This window comes from Homalodisca vitripennis, chromosome 3 (genome assembly GCF_021130785.1).
Source record: "Homalodisca vitripennis isolate AUS2020 chromosome 3, UT_GWSS_2.1, whole genome shotgun sequence".
NCBI classification, from domain to species: Eukaryota; Metazoa; Arthropoda; class Insecta; order Hemiptera; family Cicadellidae; genus Homalodisca; species Homalodisca vitripennis.
This window is the reverse complement of record NC_060209.1, coordinates 107842684-107867258: the sequence shown is the minus strand read 5'-3', so window position 1 is coordinate 107867258 and position 24575 is coordinate 107842684. Positions and strand designations below refer to the sequence as shown.

Below are 24575 nucleotides of genomic sequence, written 5' to 3'. Positions count from 1 at the left end.
TATTATCAACATCTTAGTGGAGCCAAATATTTTTCAATAATAGATTTAAGAAAAAGTTTTTTGCAATGTCCATTATCACCTGATAGTCAAGATCTTACCTCATTTAGCACTATATTTGGTAAATATAAATTTAAACAAGTACCCTTTGGTTTACATGTTGGTAGTGCTGTATTGTCCGCCTATCTGGACAAAGTCCTAGACAATATAAAATTTAAATATGTGATAATTTTTGTGATGATATCTTAGTGTACAGTAAAGACCTTTGATTCGCATTTAGTACATGTCAGAGAGATTGTAAATAGACTAAGCAAAACATGGCTTAACGGCAAACCTAGAGAAAAGCAAAGTTTTGTTTTGAGGAAATCTCCTTTTTGGGGAACTTAATAAAAAATAATACAGTAACTATAGATCCCGAGCGAACAAGGAGTATAAGAGAATATATGCCGCCTAAGAACGCCCAAACAAATTTCACAGTTTTTAGGTATGACCAATTCCTTTTCAAAATTTTATAAATAATTATGCCGAATTATGTAATCCTTTAAATCGTTTTAAGAAGGAAAAACACTAAATTTGTTTGGACAAGTGAATGTAAAGATTCGTTTGTAAAGTTAAAAGAAGCTATAACGAATCCTCCTGTACTCCAGTTAGCCGATTTTTTCAAAGCAATTTATAGTAATGACAGATACTAGTGGAATAGCCGCAGGTGGTTGTTTGTTACAGGAAAACGACCAAAATGAATTAATGCCAAATAGCCTATTACTCTAGGAAATTTACTGATGCCGAATTAAAATATACTGTTTATGAAAAAGAAGGTTTGAGTGCACTAATTTGCATAGAAAAATGGCACGAAATTTTTAGAAGTAAGAACCTTTAAATTAATAACTGATAACCAAGCTTTATCCTATGTCCTCAATCACAAAAGGAAGGTAGGAAGACTGCCCGGTGGATCGAGAGGATTATGAATTTGCCATTTGAGGTGGAATTTAAAAGTTCCACCGATAATGCGCTGGCAGACACCCTTTTCACGTATGTTTGAGGGCGAGTCGACGGGGAACAGCTGATCCGAGCCCCAGTGACTGCCGGAACGTTCCAGACCAGGATGAAAATAGATTATCGATTTCCTTCTGCCATTCAAACTCCTCTTGAAGGCAAACATGTAAACGAACATCTAATGTAAAGCCTAAAATGCAGATAAATAATAAGTGCAATAACAAGGATAATTTGTGGTTGTTAATTAATGATTTGCCATTAGCGTTTTAAAGATTTAGAAAAATATCAACTTCAAGATAAAGAAACTCAGAAAAATCATTCAATCTGTAAAAAGCAATAATAACAATTTATGTTATTTTATAAAAAACAATTTACTGATGTACAAAAGGAATGTAAAAAGTAAGAGTAAGATATTTTTGCCTGTACAGTTAATTGATTTAGTATATGAATTCTTCCACAGTTCTTTAATAGGAGGTCATTTAGGCATTGCTAGAACGCAAAGAAAAAATTAATCAGTATTTTTATAGACCTGATTTAGACGAAATTATAAAGGCAAAAGTGAAAGCATGTAATGTTTGTAAAATGAGTAAAGTGTGCCAAAGAAAATATGAAGGCGAATTAGTATCTGTGCCATTTAAGAACAATATGGATTGTTTATTCATAGATCTTTTAGGTCCCTTAGTGGAAACTAGAAACAGCAATGTATATTTACTTGTAGTTGTAGATGCCGCAGTAAATTTCTATGGCTAATCCCTTTGAGGGAATGTAAGAGTGCTGAAATATGTAATAAATTAAGACCGCATAATTTTTAACAACTTTTTCTGTACCTAGAATAATAGTGTCAGACAATGCCGCATATTTTACATCACTATATTTTAAGAAGTTCTTATTTAAGAATTTTTATTGAACACCGTAGACTAGCGCCTTACAGGGCTAATGGAAATCAATCAGAAAGGCATATTAGAAACATATCTACATTATTACGTAGTTTCTATCACAACTGTCATAGTAATTGGGATAATGACCTAGGCTATATACAATTAAGTTTAAACACCGCCCATAAATGAAAGCACAGGTTTTGCTGCCTTTGATTTAATGTTTAATCATTCCTGTAAATAATGCTTTATCTAAATTTATGGAAGCTAAATGATCTAATTGGTGAGAATTTGTCCAAGGAAACTGTTGTAAACAATTTAAAGAGAGCTGTGGTGAATAGCACATAACAGTAATAGACAAAAGTACTCAGAGCAAAATGTAAAACATCCCTTTAAGTTGCATTCCTTAGTATGGATTAGAACCCACTATTTAAGCAATAAGGTAGAAAAGTTTTGTGCAAAATTAGCACCAAAATATGTAGGAAATTTATAGAATTTTATATTTTTTAAGCCCTGTAACTTGTATTGTACCACACACTGAAAATGTTTTTGAATGTAAAAAAGGTTCATATTGTAGATTTAAAATTAAATTAGGACCTGTTCTGTATAAAATAAAAAAAAACATTTTGTAGCATCCCTAGCTTAAGGCACCACTTGCTGCCAAATTTAAAAGATAAGATAAAATCCAGGAAGTTAACTGTTTGGTGAATTCTTAACGAATGTGTCAATTGGAAATAAAATATAGAAAAAGAAATTTGTAAATAGACTTAGTGTAAAGAAATGAGACAAAGTTTATCCTGACTGTTTGTAATGAGGGAACCAAATATGAAAAATTGTCTGTGTTTTGTAGGTATGCCGAAATGTTGAATTTTGAATTTTGTAGATATATTTAAAGTGTTAAAATTCATGTAAGATGTAAGATGTATAGGATGTTGTATGTAAAATATATATATTAAGAGTGATGCAGTATTAATACGAATTGTGAGACTTAGCTTCTCGTGAGGGGGACGTTTCATTCCAAAGTATTCGATCCATATTGGTAACTTGTCCGCAAATCTCAGGGTATTTAATGGCAAGACACTATACACAAAACACTGGTATGAATGCAAAAAGAAGTATGAATGTGGCGCCTATATAACAAAACACTACACTACACTTGTTTACGATTTAATCGCCTTAAATGCCCTTATTCTTGCAACGACCCCGCAAATTCTAGAACGCTGCAACGTGCACTGCATGAAAATAGTTTGCCTAAATTGATTTTCTATTTTTGGTCCCTAAGCGAGCAGTCATAGAACTGCATTGGCATGCGATCTAGCGGATTTCATAGGAAAACTTTTGAAACCCCACGCTATCGTATTGTTATGGTTGAATTTGAATTTATGTAATGAATAAAAGGTTTGAATTAAGTTTGTTATTTAGAATATGTCTAAAGTAAAGCGACTAACTAGGTTGCGAAATCAAAACAGGGGGGATATTCTGTACCGTAAATTAGTTAATTAAAATTTCATACAATGTAAATTTTCGCAACCTAATCAGCCAGTATAATATAATATTATTTTACATCCAATGTTCCGGAACTAAATTTATTGGGCGGAGTAACTACCTAATTGGCACGCGTATGAATTTTTTCTTCTAACCCTTTGTAGCAGCCCAACTACGTAACCGATCAGACCTCGCGCGCTTTGTCCATGGCTACCACTTCCCAACTTCTACTCCTCTTCTACAAATAACCGTTCTTAGACTACATCTTCAATGTCTCGTGCCAAGACGCCGACACCCGGGTTGTGAGTCTACCTATTGCGAAGGGAAGTGAAATATTATTGTTTTGTAAAGTAAAACGTCGTACGCATAATTCAATACATAACTTTTCCTTTACCATCTAAAAGTGGTGCTTTTAGTTTTTCGTAATTAAACTGAACTTATAAGTAAACTTTGTATTTCTAGTATTTATTACTACGACTTCAGAAGTCACCACCCCCATGTGTTATCGTCATACGGTACAGGCATATTCCTATTATGTAAATACCTCCGTCTATGCCCCAGTAAGTTTAAACACTCCCTTTTTTACTTAATCAGCAAAGAGTAAATGTGACCTTGTAATCAAGTGCTCTTTGCAAAATTTGAAATTTGTATTTTTAAATGTATAATCTTCAAACATCAGAGAAAGCTTTTAAATAATAACACTTCTGAACAAGTCCACTTTTTTCTATATAAATTATAAATTGTAAGAAAAAATACTTTTTACTGTAAATTTTAGCAAATATTAAGTACTAGTGCTTGATCATTAGTGTAATGAAAATATGAAAAAAAAACTTTATTACATAACATTTGCAACAGATTTGAAAACAGATGCTAGTTATATTATTTAGTGAAAACTGGCCTTATACAAAGCCCAACTATGGCACTAAAAATACATTTGAATAAATTACAATGGCCATAGGTATACTCTTATTAATTGATTGAAATAGGCTTCTCAGACCTGCGTAAGTATTCCTGTATTCTTGAGCGGGGTGCCAATGCAAAATCAACTTCCGTTTCAAAATAAGATAAAACCCAATTAATCTTTCCGTCATGACTGTTTTAACTTAAAGGCTAAAAATTTTATCTTCATTATTCCTCTACGTTGCCCTAAAATAGTTTAATTGTTATAAACGAAACTGAGACTATTTATCGTGACATATATTAGGTACGGTGAAATTCAAATTATATCACAGTACTTATAAAACCTGTTTCACTCTCCAGTTTGAGGATGAAAACACTGATTGAGAGTTAAATCTACAATGGATCAAAATATAGAAATATTTTTCATTATTTATGATTTAACTCAGGAGTGTTTAGAATATCATTTACAAGGCATTTGCTCACTGTTTTTAGTACTTGAATAATATAATTTAACTTATGTTAACTTTTGATTACTCACTTTATTACGAATAATAATAACAATATTATTACTGTTATCTGAACTCTACTGTTGAACTCCCAACGTGGCAAATATTCTTTCAGGAAACATTACGCAGAAAGCCTGAAATTAAGAAATGTGGTCCATATCTATCATCTTAAATTTAATTCTTTCGATGTTTATAATATTCAGTAGATAAATGGTACCTATTTAGCACATAATTCCAATTATATTTAATAAGAGAATAGAATATTACTGCTTAATGCTTCCAACTAATAAATGTAAAAATACGAGATAAGTTCTTAAAACAAAGCTTTTTTTAGTATCTTGTATTTCTAAATTGTATTTCTAGAAATACAAATTCTATGGGGACAATTGTTTTTCCCAAACAATTCGGGAAAGATGCAGGATCAGTTTTCTTCGTACAAAGACTAGTATAAAGGCTTTTACAAGAACAATTGTGTCAGAATTTCATTTTACTGAAATTAATCCATGTTCATCTCCGCAATATTTTCTTTAATTTATGAACACCATTCACCAAAACACACCAAAATTGACCTTTTTAACCGATACTGTATAAGGAAAATAAAATAGTAAAGCATAAAATAAAATAATTTCAAAACTCAACAGTTCATGAAATATTTAATATGATTCCCTAAAAATACAAACGGTTACATACACCGTTATATACCTTATGTTTTCAACAGACATCTCATATTACTTGAAAACTGCATATGTACATCTTAACCTTAATAATGTAATGTGATAGTATGTTTGTTTTGCTTTCACTCCTAAACTATTCAACCGATTGTACTGAAATTTTTATTGGATATTCTTACTGTCCCTGGGATTTTTCACTGCTTTAGAGACCAGTGGAGGGTAGCCCAGAGGAGTTTTTTATATAAGAGTTGGTCTATATGGATCAGTATATTTGTTTTGCTTTCACTCCTAAACTATTCAACCGATTGTACTGAAATTGTAATTGGATATTCTTAGAGTCCCTGGGATCAATATAGACCAACTCTTATATAAAAAACCTCCTCTGGGCTACCCCCCACTGGTGTCTAAAGCAGTGAAAAATCCCATTTTCGTTTCTAAAGTTGAGAAATATTAATGGAAAGAGTCTGTTACGTACAATCAACTGTTCTATTTAATTTTTATGACAGCTTAACCATGTGTTTTGAACTCTGTTTTCAATTTGTTTAAAATTTATAATGTGTAAAGTAAGGACTAACCATAAGTTATTACGCCGTGTTTAGATTTCAGTGATTACGTAAGTATTCATCTCCCTTAGAACAAATGTATAACACTAAAATGTATGTACTAACACGAAAATAGTGTCATTGTTAATGGACTTTAAACTGTACACTGTTAGCTAATATTAAAAATCAGATATAAAAGACATAGTTATTGTCTAAGTGTTACTATAAATTTAGACTGTTAGAAAACCCATCCTAGTTGTCTTTAGATATAAGTAGTCACCCTGTTCTGTGATATATGTTTTATTGATTGGGAAACAAGGCTAAAACAACTGGACAACAAAAATACTAAGGACGAATTAACAATGGTTTAAATGTACACTTTTTGACAAATGTTTTTATCGTGGCAACTAGGCAAACAGAACATTGGTGTCCGAAATATAATTCACTCAAACCTGCTTGTCACCTTGAATATGGTCATTCAATTGCAATGCCTACTAAATTAACTGTAAATCAGCCGGTAACTGATAGCAGTGCATATATAAAAACAAATTAGTTTTATTACACATTTAAAAACTGTTATGAAACCCATCTTAGTTGACTTTGGACAGAACGTGACTTCTCAGAGCAGTGTACTACGGATACAAATATTTTATTGTTCGGGAAAAAAGTAAAATCAACTATAGAACAAAAAATATTAAGACCAAAATAAACTTTAATGGCCATAAATATTCAGTTTTAACATATTTACTCCATCTTGGCAATGAGGCAAACTCTACATTGGGGTCGGAAATGTAATTCACTGGAAGCAGTAGTGCTCATACAGAGACAAAACATACGAAATTACGTGCGAAGCCAATCGTTGCTGTTAGTCTTGAAATAAAACAGATATATCGGAATCTATTATATTTTAAATAAAATTTTATTTAGAACACAAATTAAGATATATTCATCATACAGTATAATAACAAAAGTACTGTTGGTAAACATTCTTATCCTATGTAATAGAGCTATAACAGGTTTATTTATAGCTAAAGACCGAAACTCACAAACACCAGGTGTTACGCAACAAATGCGGGCGGCTGCAGGAATCATTGTGGACGTATAACATGAGCTCGCTTTTACCGTATATTCCACTGATCGCATGAATGATCTTTTCAGTGAAACTGGTGAATAGGAGAAAAAAACTCTTGGTTTTCTCGTGTTTTGTATTCTATCATGATTTTATTTTCAGTTATGCATCTGTAATTCACCAATCAGGAGTAAGTAACATGCTCAGTTAGCGGAAAACTATTCACAGACAAATTGCTAACACCTATTGAAATGTTCAATCTATTATATGAGTATTGTGAGGCTAAATTGCTTATATTACGCTTATCTAGTTCAAACCACAGCATTGCGCTTATTATGTGTGGTGCATTACACTGCAATTTTAAAACTAATACATTCTTGCAAACAAAATTTAAAACTGTAATAAAAACGTAAACTCGAAAGTTAATTGAAATGTTTGTCATGCTAATGAAAGTATTTGCATATAATTGTAGTTCACAAAATTTAGTTCATTACAATATAATTTGTTGTCACCCTCAGAGTCTATGTAATTAGTATTCGGATAGGAAATGAATAATCAATAAAGCAACTGGTTTTGATTAAAATTGTGTTTTAATATAATACAGTATTTGGAGAGTGTATGACCATATATAGAACCCAGTCCCAGGCGTTAAGTACGACTAGGATCTAGGATCTAGTAGCGCATTTAAAACCTTATGTTTCTTAGAAGCGCTTTACCGGTAATATCAACTTATAGGTTGTTGACTGTCCCGAATACAAGGTGGTAACTATAGGATACAATAGACTTACAATACCTGTGTAAAAATATCCACCTTCATTTCTTTAAACAAGATGTTTTGACTCACTAGATTTTTAGAATTATGTTGCAGATTATGAACTTGGTTTTTAAATTCCCACAAAATAGACCAATATACTCCTTAAAGCCATACACAAGGCCTACTATTTAAAAGCCTGACACTGGATTCTCATGATATATACTGATTATTAAAAACATGCAATTATTATTCCACCTAGGCGCTATATTCCTCTTTTACTCGTATTTAAGTTAATTAATATATTCATGCAGCATACCTGAGAAATTAGACAAGGACCGCTGAACCTGGTTACCTGGACACTTTAGGGTATTTGCCTTACTTCCGGTATATGTCTACTTTCAAACATCTGAAATTTATCTGAAACTATCAGCTTGGTGCCTCAAAATGGCTGAAGGAATATTTTTAATTAAAATGTATTCCATATTGCGTACATATGGAGTTTACTTTAAATCAATGCTTTCATAAATTTTCCAACGTTGTTAATATTCTTGACTCTTACGTTACTACTATGCTAAAAATACAGGTTATTTGTTACATTTATATAATGTTTATATATAGAAAAGAAATGACGGGAAAGTTGTTTAGTTTTTACCGACTTTAATTTGATGTACAAAAAACTCCATACAAATTTAATTAATATCTTGTGTTAGCGTTTAATGTGAGAAAAAATTCTAACTCTAAAGTGGTAGGACAATTTTGAGAAAAATGCGGACATGCGTTTTAATATTTTGAAGCTTGTGTCATGAATTATCGAAAACGTAATTTTTGTGTGGGTTAGTTTTGCAGTGGGTTAGTGGGCAATTTAAAAATTCAACTCCTATTTTTTCACAGTTTAAGCATTTATTTTGAAACTAATAACGATAGTTTATAGATTTTCTTAGCCAAAATATTTAGGATACACAGACCTTTAAAATAATGTAATAAATTACGTGTGTTTGCATGTAAATTATTTTTAGAATATCACTCTTTGATTTTAGGACAACCTAAATTGTTAAAGAAATCATTAATGAAATGAAATCATTATTTAAAAGAAATAATTTTAAATACATTTTCTAGTGTTGATTTATTTGGGAATACGTTTAAACTAAATTTGTGTAGTTAAACGTTTCAGCAATAAACATTTGATACCGGTAGTCTGAAACACTCTGTATAAGAATGCTGTTCCTTATAAAGCTTAATTAACTGATAATATTAATAAGTCACCATGATTATTGCTGTTTTATTTCGTTTTATTGCTTTAGTATCGGTTTCATTCTATTGACTAGTAATATTTTTAAAGAGGCAACCAATATTGCACCCTCAGTTATAGAGATATATTACCATAATCAGACATATAACCACCGTATGTCAAATAAAATTTGCAGTAAAAAGTAAAAGACAAAAAAATACTCTAGCACTTTTATCTTCAGCGTCTCCAACAGATATATCCTGACTAGGTAAACAGTTTACCTCCTCTTTTTCAGAAACTACCACTCTATTAGCTATTTAAAACTATTTTTACCTTGAATAGCGACCGCACTCCATGACGATCTCTACTGAACCCTGTGACGTCACCCGTGGGTAGTTACACCTCCTGAAGGAACTGAAGTACGCGTCCACCTTTCCCATCAGTTTACCCTAGAAAAACATATGCATAATCAAATAAGTAGTAATTCTAATGCTTTCGATACAATATCTCGATGTTTCTCATATTCAGGCGACATTACAATTAAATATTACTTATTTTACTTACCAATAAAATAATTAATATTATTATAAGAACTTATTTGTTCAGTATGTGTATATTACGCTGTTTAACTACAATAATAATAATCTAAAATATTTTTAAAATATATTTATAAACTAATAGTTTTCTTCGCTAGAGGTACAATTTTGACTGTTTTGTTTGAATTATGTGCTTTCCTTTGTTGTCGTATAATGGTGCTTCTGGCGTGACCACATATGGTGCAGTCTGTTTTTGTTTCTAGGTGAATTTTATAAACATCTATAAACAATAACCCTAATTACGTAACTGTCTAGAGTTTTTTATTTTCCGCGATCATATCCACCAGAATCCAAAACCACAATGTTGTAAAATGTAGTATAACGCAAGTTTGTGAACATAATAGCCCGTTAATTTTGTATATAACCTAACTAAACTTAGTACAGTGACAATATTAACTCAAAGCAAACTTTTATTCTTTCATAATCTCCTAGGATTTCAAGATGGCAGCCATACAAAGTTTACAAAAGTAATGGTTAGACCTACGATGTATATTTAAAAAAAAAAACTAAAAAGTTTATTAGAATTCCCAGGTCATTTTACAATAATGCATGTCCTTCCGAGATTATTGATATCAGGCAAGATTTTAAGAGAGCAGACGAATAAGTTTTAAGTAGTAGTATACAAAACGGTCAATAGATTTGAAAATGTTGTTATAAAAACGTCAAGTTGAAGGAAGTATGCGGTGAGAAACCCACCATACTTAGACTTTTACTTTTAAATATTGGCACAGGATTCTCACGGACCATGCAGGCGCTTGAGTCTCATAAAATGTTACTTTGCGTGGTTGGCAAATTCCCAAAGTGCGTGGAGGTTTCTTTATGTGAACAGCTATTGCTGAACCCACGAATGGTAATCTATGAACATTATTTGCAACCTATGATATACGAGGAGACATTACAGAAAAAGTTTCTAAATTTTGTAAGAGAAGAGATCAATGAAATTTGGTGTAAAACATTTTCGTACAACACACTAGCTATGTAGTGTTCCCCATTGGGAAACACAAGTTGACGGGTATGGGTTCTCTTGTCAACTCCGAAATAAATTATGTTGTACCCTTTAGCATTTGAAACAAAAATCTACATTCTTCCTAGCCAAGAAAAAGATATATTCAAAATACTATATCTGTAGGATCTTTCTATCAAGATTTATATCGTCGACAGATAAATAATGGGATGGGCAGATAATACTATTATAAAATCATACTTTCTGGTCCCTAATTTACTCGTATCTGATGAGTACAGGCACATTTATGTAGTATTATAATAGATCTGTATGTTTCTGTTCCATATCTCACGTTTAAAATATTTAAACGTTCCTGCTATTCAAAATGTATGTTTCCATATTTTGTATTTCTTTTCTTATGAAAATTTTTAATTGCCATTGAATTATATACTTAATATGCTCTAAAATACAATTGCTAATGTCAAAAAAACAATCAGATTCCTCAATTTAACGAGATGAAATTATATAATTGCTTATCTACATAGTGCAAATAAGAAAATTAAATGTTCTCTGAACTATACTTTGAAAAGAAACTAATGGTATAAAAATCGTCAACATTGCGTGAACCATTTGATCCATAATTAATATCGCCCGACCGGAAACTGGCTATTTATACGAGTAAAGTCATCTGAAAGATCAGATGCTCTGATATGTGTACCAAGACGTCTGCCAACTAAAACAATACACTGTAATTCAATTGTTATGATTGAGTTTCAAATTGTTTTAATCTTAAAGGTTATGTGGACTTTATTAAATACATAATTGTTAAGCAATGATGAACCATGTACTTAAATAGAACAAATCAAATTTTATACAGAATTAAACATAAAAATCTTAAAATAAATCGTATTTGCAACTATACAATGTGAACCAGTAAATCATTTATCATCAATATCTTTCCTTCACAAACTGCAAGAGAGATAATATTGCCACATATCATTGGATGAAAGCGACCATATATTGTTCCCGACCTAGTTATCGATGTATGAAGTCATAATTCACCCGCCAAAAACGATTCCCACATTTCTTCACCTTGAGTCAGCTTGTTTTTTTTCCACTTTCAAAATTTACTTTTTTTTCTAACCCGTTTATGTCTTAGGCCCTTTGTTGTGACTATGGCCTGAGATGTGTTTTCGATATTATTAAGAAATGTGTACACATAAAGATTCGAATGTCTTAGGACAAAGAATTTCTAAATATGCAAAAATATATAAGGTTTAACTAAATTTCAAACAACTTGGCCAAGTAAGTGTGGAGCTTTGAATAAAACTTGTGATAATATTATGAAAGCTTATTTCATTGTAAACGCATTTCCTCACAGATTATTTAAATTAATCCCTCTAGCAATGTATTTAGATTAAACTGTAAAAAGCTCACCATTGTATTTTATGTAAGGAAAACATGATTTAAACAACTGCAGCTTCAGCATCGTGGGTTGGTGTTGCTTCGTTATAAAGGACTTAAAGCAGAACTTTACAATAGGTCGTCTGAAAGTTGAGCAACCAGGCCTTTCAAAATATCTACCCATAAATTGATATTGGGTGTTATTTTACATTAAAATATTTTACCGGAAAGAGTATCACACAATTTTACCTATATTGTAATCCACCAATTAGTTATAGCTTGCCCAGACTTACACAATTTAATGGATCACCAACTTTGTATTCATGCATACATTACATGCCTAACCGAAGTTTATAGATATTATTAAAAGAATTGCCTAACCAAAGCACATACAGATTGGTAAGTTATCTCAATGTATTTTCTAACCAACACAATTCAGTTCCATAAGAAATATATATATATATAAAATCGAGTTAGCGAATCATGTACAGATTTATACGATATCTCAATATATCTACCAAAGAAAGCAAATAAAGTTTCTTGATATTTTACTTATCACCTAACAAAAAAATGTGCAGATTGATAAAAGATCTCATAGCTAACAGAAGTACATACAGATCGATAACAGATCTTAATTTCTTTCATAATCAAAGAAAGTGTAGATTCATAAGATATCTCATATATCGCATTACAAAAAACTGTAGATAGGTAAGAGATATTAGCTTATTGTGTACTTAAAATAGCTACATATCGACAAGAGATCTCAATTTATCATATACATGAGGCATGTACAAAGTAAACATTTTCAACGTCACTTTGCAACTCACATTTTTGTAACCAGAAATAGGAATTAGAATAAAGCAACATTTTCTCGCGACGTTGGATTGTTAAAGGACATTTATTTATCACACACAAGTATGTTATTCCAACTTTCAATGCCATTATTTAAGCTCAATATGTGCACCGAGTACTTCATAGCCCATAACCAAACATATAAAACGAATAAACAAATTTCTTCAAGTATGTATGTGAGATTATCTGTCTATTTCTATATTTCTATGTATTCTTACAGCTATTCTGAAAATTCTCGGCTGAGATAAAGCGTAACACTGCGATGTAACTAAATTTAGACTTCTTAAGTGTGCCTAATTTCCATCAATATCACAAAAAGGGAATTTCAAATACAGAGATCATCGCTCTGATTTAGCCTAATTTACTTTGTGACAGCAGTTGAAGCTATAAGTGGTTCTCATAAATACAATATAGTATTTAACCAGTTCAGCTTAGTGGTGCTAAATTTATGGAGGTGCGATTTAGCATTAAAATTATCGAAATACGTGTAAAGCATTAGTTGATATAGACATGCACATTATAATTTATTTTCCACCCTATTAATCATTGGTATTTTTGTATCTCACGGGTCCTACGTCGATTATTCACACGTTTTTTAGAGAATTCATAGCTTATTTCAAGTGATATATTGACATGAAACGTGTTAATAGGTTATTTATCCCAAATAATCTTTGAAAGGTGTAGTTGTAGGCTTTAAGGATGAGAATCTTAAAATCAGCTATTTGTGTTTTATTGATTATTCACTTTTTCTGAGTAGAATAGATCAATAATGTATTTGACAGATTTTTTTAAAAGGCCTTGACAATATATTGTTATTTAGTTTATTTATTTATTTTTGAGATGAAATAACAGCTATGGGGCGGTATAATTTGAATCTGAAATGAAGCAAAAAAATTTAAAATTATTAAACTAATGTAGACATGGTTGGGCACTCTCTATGAATGCCAGTCAGAATGGAAGAAACAACTCGCTCAGACTTTCTGGCTCCAAATAAATATGGTTGTACAAGAAACAATACGGTTTTGGAACCTGGCCAAGAACCATTGGACCCAGTAATGATCTTTGCGAATCTCGGATCTTGATTTACAGACCATAACAACTCTTAACTGAACTTTGGTTCTTACAGTGTACTCTGTGGAATTACTTGTCTAAATTTAAAACTTTACTGGCTCAACTCTCCTCATTGTTACTTTTTCACTTTGAAGAAATAAATGACACGTCGCCGTAGTTTTGTTGTAATTTAGTTGTGTATTTGTGTGAACGAATTACATGAATTTGAGATAGACGACCTAAATAAAATATGGTTATATACATTAAAATAAAAATGTATATTTCCAAAAAACAAATTAGTTACAATACAATAAAATACAAATTAAATTATAACGGATAAAATTGGTTTGCTGTATCTTTCTATTCAAATTTTAAACAGTTTCCTGAACATACTGATCTGCACTTTTAATTATACTATTATTTCTTAGTTTAGATTATATTACACAGTAAGAATGTTTGTTTGGATTTCAGGTAACAGATATTGATGACGAAACTCTTGCAGGCCAACTTCACACTAGCCTGCACATTTTGACAATAACTTTCGTTAGTTTAGAAATTATCGACGTTCCATTCAGTTTTAGCATTGATATAATGATGATGTAATTCTTCCAGACAAACTTCACACTAACATGTACCATCACACAATTCATTAATATTGATGTTAATTGATAGTTCACGTTAGTTTAGTTGAGTTACAGACATTCAACAAACTATTTTCCAAGACTACAATTTGAAGAAACAAGCGAATGGCATGAGTCAATGATTGTAGCAAATGGAACCAAAAAGCAATACAACAGGCACTATGCAATTTTTATTACACAAAATCGTCGATGGGAGATCGCATCAGTTTTCAGTTATGATGTATACGATACTGATTTAATATCTAGTCTGGATAAAGAAAATAGTATGATATAGCGAACACGTATTTGGAAGCAAAAACATTTCCTTTACTTTATAAGGTTAAGAAATATTTATTCTTTCAAAAAACGAATACTGCTGATGCAAAAAAGGCAGCAAGCAGGGTGGCCCTCAAATTAGATATAAATTTCCTTTCACGACATTATACTAATTGTTAAAATTTGAAGTAAATCCGACCAGTTTGTAAAGTTCACATCTGCGATTAAATGTATACGTAGGTTTGTCCATAAATTATCTCAAAAGCCGTTTGACAGTGAAAAGATTCAGCAATAACCCCTCTCCATACTATTCATTTATCCGAAATGGAATACACCCTCTGAAGTAGACACATTTCAACTCTAAAGGGCTTCTTAGTGCAGGATATATGCTACGTGTAATATTTATAATATATAAATAAATATTGCCTCAACCTAAAAGTAACTTTTCATTTATGATTTAATTTAGATTTTATACATTTAGAGAATGCTGTAATCGTACAATATAGTTTAAAAAAAACCAAACGGTTATAATCGTATAAAAAACCAAACGGTTTAAATAGAAAATAAATCTGTATTTATTGATCACTGAAATATTTTATTTCTAATAGGTCTAAGGAGTCCATCGTAGTGATGGAAGATAACTGGCATAATTGAAGTATTTTAATATGTTAGTAATATTAATGTCCATTTAATTTAAAATAACTATATCTATATCTATACAACATTTAGAATAATATCGGGGGAAAGTAGCGAACTCCAATTTTCCGTCTTAAATATAATTACTTTTAATCAGAAATGTTCTTAAAAGCGTAAAACCTAAAAGAAGAATTCCCTCAATCATTAACGCTAAAAATTTTATAACTGATTTGTGATATATGACTAATCTCTTTTCAAAAATATTATAGGAACCTATAGAATTGCATCATAAATACTTTCAGTAGGAAAACTATGACATTTCACTTTGGAGTTCCTTCACGTTTGTCTAAAATATTTAAATTGTGGGAAGTGTTAATCAATCTAATTACAGGGAATGTTGCATTGAAATTGAATTGTCCGAAACTACGGGCATTTGTTGGTAATAAACAGCCTCAGAATGACATTCCTTTGAATTTTCGTTACGTCTTTCCTCAAACTATAAATTGTTTTATTGGATTTCAACACGTCATAATGTTTAAAATTTTTCACTTGTACAAATATTGAGCTGTATACATTTATATAGTATTTATACGATTGGATTCCACATTTTCGTATCGATTGCAGCTAAATACTGGATTGTATACAATGACATGTTAATAAATTCGTAGTCTACATCTATCCAAGTAAAATTTAGTAAAGTACATTTATACCATTTGTTTCTCGGTCCCTTCAAACTATATATAACTCTACAAAATTATGGTGGCCTTTACAACAATGAAAAATGTTGTAAAGGAAGTTGTAAGTTGTGGTAAGCCACACAATTAGCATATGTGGTTTATAATACACTATTAATATACTTATAGCTCCATATAAAAAACTACGTTTCAAAAATTACATTATTAAACCACTTTTGTTCCTAGTGATTTTGGACACATTATGCAATTTTAAAATTGAAGATCTCTAACTCCCTAGATCAATAAATTAAAACTATCTAATAAAGATGCTTATTAGCCAAGTTTCTAATCTGTTAACATATATTCAATGCTATAATAATTTTAGTATGACTGTACACATGAAGTCGAATTTGTTTGCTGAAGTTAACAGAATACATGGCATTATAAGGAATTAGTTATATGAATCAACGCACCTTAACGAAAACGATCAATCAATGTTGGACTAATGGTGTGGGCAAAGCCAACTAGAGTTAGACAGCAAGCTCAATACTGTTAGTACAAACTTGCCCGTTATTGTAACTCCAATATCCACATTAATTTCAGTTGCAGAATTGAGTATTGCTGGGAAATTTACGAAATAAACCACCTTCGAGAAGAGAAACCCAGACCTGCTGATGTTACATCAATGTTTCAAATGTGACCATCTTTACTGGCTGAGTGCTAGCGAAGTATATTACTCGAAGGGCTAGAAAATGTAATTCTGGCCGACTGGACAGTCAGTATAAAAGCGAACTCACCAAAAGGCTGGAAATTTCACACTAAGCTTCGTTTTTGTGTAAGTAACACTGCGTTTATAATGGTGTATGTCATGTGGGATTTTCCCGAGTGTTAGAGTTCGTTTTGGCCTTATTATTAACAACTACAACGATGGCAGAGAAAAAATTAACAAAAAATTGTTTTAACAAACTGAATACAATAATATGGTTAGCAGTCCATAAAATTAACATGTAGTTGAGGATAAATATACCGGAAAAGAACTAGTTCAGATTAAAATATCGTTTTGCTATCGTGCGTAATATGATGCAGGAAGAGTGTCTATTGGTTAGTTCTCGTTAAGATTGCTTAGAAAATTACGCCTATTCAGTCTCAAAGGTGGCTAGATTAACTTTAGACTATGAACAACATGCTGCAGGATCTGCGTGGGTTATTGTAATTGCTTCACTTGTCTCATGTGTTGGGTTAATTCAGTTATAACGGGTCATTTTTGTGGGCACAAATTTCTCGTACCATAGTTTATAACATAACTTACTTATTTTTATTTCACACTTTCTATTCTTTCAATCATTTTAATTTTGTTTTAATTTGAGAAAAGTCTTTTTCTATGTGAGCTCCAATCTATAATAATATATTCGATCGTACATAATTACGTAACAACATTATCTAGGGTATGAGGTACTATGTTGCAAAAATGATTTATAAAAATACTGGGATGCCTATAATCTGTTTCAACATATAATAATCTTTGAAAATTTAATCCTTTACGTATGTTATGTATATATCAGAGAGCCAAAAAACAGGAGATGCAAGTTTGTAATCGTGGTTTTGTTTATATAATCAGTTTGATTAATCTCAAGTACTTACACTCTCGCCTGATATTAATATTGAAACTTCCAGTTTTTAAATATTTTATTTTCATTTAATCTTTTCAGCATACAATATTACACAGGCCACTAACTTTATTGACTATGGCATAACCAAAAGTCCTTCAACCTATCAGCGTTGTATCGTTAGGGTTAAAGGTAATAATAATTTTCAGTTTGATGTGTGTCGAGATGACAGCCAGATGAAAAGTACTTCTCTTCTAACGTACGGGATTTAAAGTGATATATAATACAGTATTGGGTATAATTTTTTGCACATTTTGTCTGACTAATGAAATATTCCCAGTGTATATTCTACGTCACAATTTTTAGAACTTTCCACGTAAATTAATAATTAAATAATTATAAACAAACTAAATGTTTGTAATGGAATGTGATCCATCCACATGAATATTATATGGTGCGGCATGTACTCACTATATTGTATACCAAACACCCATTTTGGCTTAACGCATGTAAAGTTTTGTCACCCTACCAATATTTTTAAGTAGCACACAAGCAGTTGAAGCTTGCTATGATATATTCTGTGGTCGATGACCCATTCTGATTTGAGTGTACCGAAACGAGTAAAACAATAGCGGCTAAAATTATACTATCCACCACGGCTCCAAAAATACATGACAGAATGCGAGAACGACAACGGGCGAAGGGAGGGTGTGGAATATTTATAGAGAGGCGAGACAAAACAACCACGGGCCGTTAGCGGTTGGGTTGCTGCAAATAACAACCTTGCAATTGTGTCATCTGGTGGTGACGAGCTTGTTGAAATATTTCTCTCCATGTGGAGACAACTTGGATGTATTGTGTTAAAGCGTATTATTCCACAGTTTATCTCTTCTAAGTTTTTCCTGATTTGAAATAAGTATGAGCCTACTCTACTGCGGAGTATTCAAAATAATGTGTCTATGTAAAACGCACGTTAGTATGAAATCGAAGAGAGTAATAAAACATCAAAGCTTTTTACTCGAACTTCTTAAAGTTAGAACCGATGAAAACTTGAAAACTGTAACTAATAATTATGGACCTTTTTTTAGATTATGTACAAAAATACTTAACTACCTAATTATATGTACCTGATATTGACTACAAATTTAATGGTATTCGTACATTAAACCAACCTGAGTAAGTTATGTTAAAAACTATCGAAAAGCTGTCTAACCATTGCACAGCCTGTAGATTATCCTACTATATCTTCATTTTTACCTATTCACCCCATATATGAACTTGAAATATACTTATCTTAAACCTATCCTAGCCAGGGCAAATATATCGGCATTGAAAACAAAGAATAACCCATCTGACTACCATGCACATGATTACCATATCCTAGAGCAAAGTGTCTTATCCAAGAACCAACCGATATAAGCAAGAAAAATCCCAGTTCCTGAATATAATTTATACTCCAAAGTAAGCCAACTGCTAAAAATACAAAAGCTTAACTACCTGGAAATTTTCACACCTTTAATAGTGATATTCGTATCCCAAATACATCCAAGGGCAAATATGTATTGAGAGAAAAAACGTAACACTTAACTAACATAAATAGGTGACTGTAGCGCACATACTCAACCCCAAAGACTACATGAGACTAATATGTAGTCTATGTTCTACCCTACCCATGGACCAATCAATTATCCAGATCAAACCGATTGCCGCGCGACATGTGACTGGACGCCCTTTTGACCTTTGCTCTTTGATGTAGAAACTGACAATAGTAATAACAACTATACAACTACAAAAGAGAATATTATTAATCATTTTTCAATATTCCTTCCAAAAAACGTAAGAAAAACTAGTGCATTTATGAGTAGTCTGTATAACGTGTAAGTACCTGATATGTTTATGTAATTGAAATAAATATTATCTTAAACTTAAATAAACAAAAAGTTTAAAGTATTGATGTAAATTAAACTAATTTGTTAACCAGTGGCAACATTCTTTTATTTTATTTATTTTTTATTGAGAAACCCCAAAAATTACAATTTATATATATATATATATATATATATATATATATATATATATAATTTCATTAAAAATTTTGTTCTAGTTTCTTGTTTCAGTTTCAAGTAATTTTAATTCCCCTAATTAAATTTAATTATACAATTGTGTAATTCGAAATGACAATGGTAGGTGACATATATGTATGTGTAATAACTGTCTTACAAAATCCAAAATATGCAAACTCTGTTTGATATTAATGAAATTATTCAGTGGAGTTTTCACTTTGAATAATTGTATTGCCAGGCGTTAAGTTTTTAGTATTAATTTTACTTTTCGGAATATTAAAATAATCCCAATCATGCTAAATTGAGTATTTACAATTTGTTTAGTTTAGTTATTCGTGTTAATTTACACTTAGCTTTATAATGTGGCTTTATACATTAAACATCCATTTCAAAATATGTTTACCGAGAATAGAGTCTTAAGGAAACTTGCAAAATAATAATGGTAATAGAATGGCTTCAATCAAGAAGACGTACAGTACTTGGTATTGGAAGTTCTCCAATGTCTTCAGAGCCTTGTGTAGATGCCAGCAAACTTGGTCCACAGCCACCAAGACTAACACATCTTCTTTGAGATATTTATCAGCTTTAATATAAGTTTTTATGTGCAGCTACAACAACTAAAGTTTAATTCAAATCTACTTTAAATTATTGTTTAAAGTTTCATCCAGTTTACAATGTTTTTATAGGCAATGGGACTTTTTATCATTTTAAAAATAATACTTTTACGCGAACAAGAAAATGTAATAAGATGATTAGGAATATATTGATTTATTGGATATTGAACTCTACCTTATATAAAGATAAAACTAGAATTTAAAATAACTTATTCTTTGTGTGAAACGTAACACGCTCTTTGAAGCCACGCCACCTAAGGTCAAAGTTGTTGGGGTGAAATATAGAGCACCAGGTTAAGATACATTCACTACTACGTTTTGTATACGAACCAGTAGGCCTATGTTATTCTAGATTCGTGACAGATGTGTTTAAAAGTATGATTGAAATAAGCTCATGTCTATACCAAAATATAAAAAAAGGTTTTATACGTTAACACTCCAATATGAATCCAAATGCATGTTAATTGAGCTGTAAAAATCCATAGAATATTCATACCAAATTTTGTATAAGTTCGCCAATAAATATATGTCTAAACTAGTCATTGTCATAGGGCATTGCTTCGCCTGGTCATATTTAATTGTAATGAGCTTATATCAAAGGATGGACCCATAAAATCACTGTGTCACATTGCGCTAATGTCCCATCCATAACAGCATATAGAGCTAATCTTGACATTTATGGTGCAATTTATTTGCAGTAATATTCCGAAAAGTAGTTTTTAATTGCTTTCAATGTACTTCTTAAGATTAGTTTTCATAGGAAATGTGATTTAGATACACATAGAATACACATTTTAATAACAAAAATGAATATTTAATTCCCACTGTTACTAATGTGTGATAATTTAACAGATACAGTTGTCAAATTCTTAGTTGCAACAAAATTAAGTACATCTAAATTGTCTTAATGTATAAATAATACTAAAATGGAGATTCTGCTACAATTATAAAATTGTGTAATTCGAAATGACAATGGTAGGTGATATATATGTATGTGTAATAACTGTCTTACAAAATCCAAAATATGCAAACTCTGTTTGATATTAATGAAATTATTCAGTGGAGTTTCACTTTGAATAATTGTATTGCCAGGTGTTAAGTTTTTAGTGGAAGTAGGGACATAATTGGAGGTGAAATATAAACGGAAGTCCCGAGATAGTTTAAATTATTTATAGAGCAGAGAGAGGAACCAGCGCACTGTGAAACTCAACAGAGCACAGCTGACGGACCGACTGTTAGGGCTTCCTGATACTGCTATATTTAACTTACTACGAGCTTGTAGTTAGTAATGGCGGTAATGTCACGTATTTTACACAAAGAGCAGGGTTAAACACACAACTGTATACAAATGGTCCAGAATTGACAGTGGAAGGTCTAATAATTGTTTATTCAAATACAAATATTAGTCCTGAATGAAATATTGATAGTGGAAAATTTAATTATCGTGTATAACATTTACACAAACACACCTTTGCCTGCATTGCGTGGAGGTTTTCAACAAATCAATGCATATAAAAATCTAACAGAATTTCAGTATATTTCTTTAAGAAAGACGATGCAGTTTAAAAATATTACTATTAATTGAGTTTTAAATACTGTTGTATAATATATGCTATAATTTAAAACTACAATGGAATCTAAAAATTTAACGGAGAGGGCCAATTTTGTATAAAGTGCTACCATATTTAGACATTAAGAATCGCAACTTGATTGAGCATTAGTGAAAAATTTAAAGTTAATAGTTGGTTAAACGTGTCTGATGCCTGTTTTTATAACGGTGGCATAAATAGAACATATATTTCAGAGTTACGACAACCGACATATCTTTCTTTGGGCTTTGCTCGTTTGCTAAACTGACTTATTCCCATTTGGTATTCTATAAAATATAACAGTATTTGAGAAAAGCGTATTGAGTATTCCATTTAGAGTGTGTTATCATTTTAAAATGTAACCTAAATAAAATTAAACAACTTATAGAAAATAGAATCTAGCATCAATATACTTTGTTCAACGTTGTGTAACTCAACCGAGAAATATCTAAACTGTCTCAATTCAGGTATATATTTACCACGTTATTCGTATATCTACTTCATAGAATCTACCTTTTATACCTCTTCCCTCTTAACTCCCAACACAAGCGATGAAAAAGCATATAAAAATGTTAGACACCAAATATTAGTAAAACATCCAATCTTACAATACATCTATCAAATAGTTCAGTGCTCTCTGGGAACACCATGATATACTGGTACATCTACAGTCTTAGATGTCTGTCGGCCGACACAATCTTTTTATAAAATTATTTCTCTAAATAAGAACAAATTATTATTTTCTACGCAAAATAAATACGTATCCAGAGAGGAAGACTCGATAACTTAGATGTATAATTTTATCATAATTTAGTGTGGATCGCTAACAACAAAGACTAAATGGATTAAAAAATGCATACGTTTTTCTTGGCCTAGTAAAATCAGCCAATATTAATATAATATAATATTTTTTGTATATAATATAGATACAAATGATCAGTCTCATTTTTCTATCAGTAATATCATAAACATTTTCTGCGATAACCTCCAAACAAAAACTGTTATATGAAGAGTTGATAAGTGGAAAATACATAAACAAAACTCTTAACGGTGTTATACTTACTAGTATACGAATAAAACTATATTATGTGCAGCTTCACTCGTTACTAGGCAGTATTTGAGTACAGTGTGGGTGACACATGATTCAAAGTAGTCACAGGCAGGATGACATATTTAATACATGATTTTGTAAAGAGTTTAAATTAATGACTTAACTAATGCTAAAACCTCGGGACTTAATTATTGAATTGTTAAGGTAGTTTGTAAGACTTCCCCACTCTTCAAAAGAGCAACCATTAAAACTTTGTTTGGATTAAAAGTCAATGAGGATTATGTTGGTCTTAACATTGAAATCTACTGTTTTTTTAGTGTGCTTGTCCGTTTTTTATAAAAGGGCGTAATTAACAAAACGTATAACGTCGGCTTTCGGAGAGTCTATTAACCCCTATTTTTGGTATAGGATTTTATATAAATCAAAATTCAAAATAATATTTTTCTTGTAATGAAATCTGCATTATCTGAAAACTTTACGAAATGTTTCAAATAATGTTTCAGCATATAAATAGTTAGGTTTTGCTGGTCGAGTAACATAAGTACACTTATACACGTAAAATATACGTCTCACACAAAACACAAGCTGCGCGGTTTCAATGCATGCTACCTCAAGGAGATGGTGAGCCAGAGCAAGAGATGCATACAGTCTGTAAATCACCCAAAACGTATCTCCGCCCGCTCCTCCTCTTACCCATACATCTGGCATTTCTCCAGCGGGCGGCCGCTCCTACCCGTGAGCCCTACCTCTCTCAGCTCGGGCGTGAAGAGACCGTACATTATTCTCCTGTCCCTTGTTTATGACAGGCTTCTTTTTTATCAGCTTCTCACCAGATGATTTGTTCTGAGAATGATACATGTATTTTCATATAGTAACTTTAATTTTTATTTCTTCAGTTTATAGTTGTGAAACCATTACAAGGTCAAGCACGTTTCTTTGACATGTCTGTACAGTTGTAGATAATAATATTATTGAATACTATATGTCCCATTGACACCAAAGGACTGAGTCTAGATCAATGACCACCGCTTCTACAACAATGGAATACTATTTACAGTACGTATTAGACAAACATAGTTTTCTGAATAGCCCACATTGAACGTTATGTATAGAGGGGTTTGAGCCAATTTATATTGCTCAAGTAAAAAATTCTGTGTTATGCAGTATATTTTCTCTACAATAACTATGAATCTTCAGAAAAACTAGTTTTTTGGTAAGAGTCGAAGTTTGAGGGTAGTAGAAGGGTTCAAGATATTATACGCTTCACGTGTAATATTGTGTTAAGTGAAGGATCCCAACAAAACCTGACAGAAGCTAAAGCGTAATCATCCAACACTAATAATGAGATAATATAAAGTTACCATTTTTCGTAGACAGCAGATAGATACAACGTCAATTACACCATGTTTCTTTTTGCTTATAGACTTTGTGCTAAACGTTCATTTAAGTAAATTTTAAACTTCTCTGACGTTGAAGTTAAAGTAAATAAACTATTTATGTAACTTTTTAACGAATAATTAGATAAAACACATTTCAAATGTTAAAAATAACAGTAGTACAACATTCATTACATGTAAAGA

The 24575-nt window shown here is 31.3% G+C and overlaps 1 protein-coding gene across 3 annotated transcripts in view; it reads right to left on the bottom strand.

Moving 5' to 3' along the window:
- LOC124357283 (LHFPL tetraspan subfamily member 6 protein-like) overlaps positions 1–24575 on the bottom strand; it is a 69521-nt gene that overhangs the window by 20612 nt on the left and 24334 nt on the right. For all 3 annotated transcript variants that reach the window (XM_046808929.1, XM_046808930.1, XM_046808928.1), the window contains exon 3: positions 9354–9469. In XM_046808929.1, the coding sequence (XP_046664885.1) occupies positions 9354–9469 (116 nt within the window). The remainder of the gene's footprint in view (positions 1–9353; positions 9470–24575) is intronic.